Below are 655 nucleotides of genomic sequence, written 5' to 3' on the forward strand. Positions count from 1 at the left end.
CTAATGGAAAAGATACTAGTATCTAAAAAATAAGTACTAGTAGCTAATGAATAAGCACTAGTAGCTACAGAATAAGCACTAGTAGCTAATGAATAAGCACTAATAGGTAAAGAATAAGCACTAGTAGCTACATAATAAGCACTAGTACTTAATGGAAAAGATACTAGTATCTAAAAAATAAGTACTAGTAGCATGAAAATAGATACTAGTAAGGTTTATAGATTAAATGTTAAAACGGCTTTCCATACATATCAGCCTTAATTCTCATATCTAAAGTCTGTTATCAGTTATGCTACACATCAAGTATCATACATGTTTTGTAGTTATCAAATTCTCATGAATACTGCTTTGTAACAGGTCTATGCATCACATCACAGGCTACTAACTTACTCTGGTAAAATCACATAGTATTAATACACTAGTCCTCTGAATACATATGATTCAATTATACAACTTCAACGTTACGTACTGGAGATTTAAAACCTGAATTGACGCTCCTGGCGTTACATCTGGAACCTGGAGGTCTGTATAGAGTAAACAAACCTTGCTATTCATGCTAAAACAGATTTGTATTGAACGTTTGCAGAGTTGCTATATTTGTTTACCTTCTCCGTGAAGACACGCCCCTTTGCCGTGGCGTAACTTTGACGTTCAT

At 33.9% G+C, this 655-nt stretch overlaps 1 protein-coding gene across 1 annotated transcript in view; it reads right to left on the minus strand.

Annotated features, from left to right (window-relative positions):
• LOC107597663 (DNA repair protein SWI5 homolog) overlaps nt 1–655 on the minus strand; it is a 5,901-nt gene extending 5,246 nt beyond the window's left edge. The window contains exons 1-2 of the mRNA XM_016288829.1: nt 606–655; nt 470–524 (exon numbers count right to left, since the gene is read on the minus strand). Coding sequence (XP_016144315.1) covers nt 470–524; nt 606–655 — 105 coding nt within the window. The remainder of the gene's footprint in view (nt 1–469; nt 525–605) is intronic.

The sequence above is a fragment of the Sinocyclocheilus grahami genome, unplaced genomic scaffold, assembly GCF_001515645.1.
Source record: "Sinocyclocheilus grahami isolate Dianchi unplaced genomic scaffold, SAMN03320097.WGS_v1.1 scaffold234.1, whole genome shotgun sequence".
Lineage (NCBI taxonomy): Eukaryota > Metazoa > Chordata > Actinopteri > Cypriniformes > Cyprinidae > Sinocyclocheilus > Sinocyclocheilus grahami.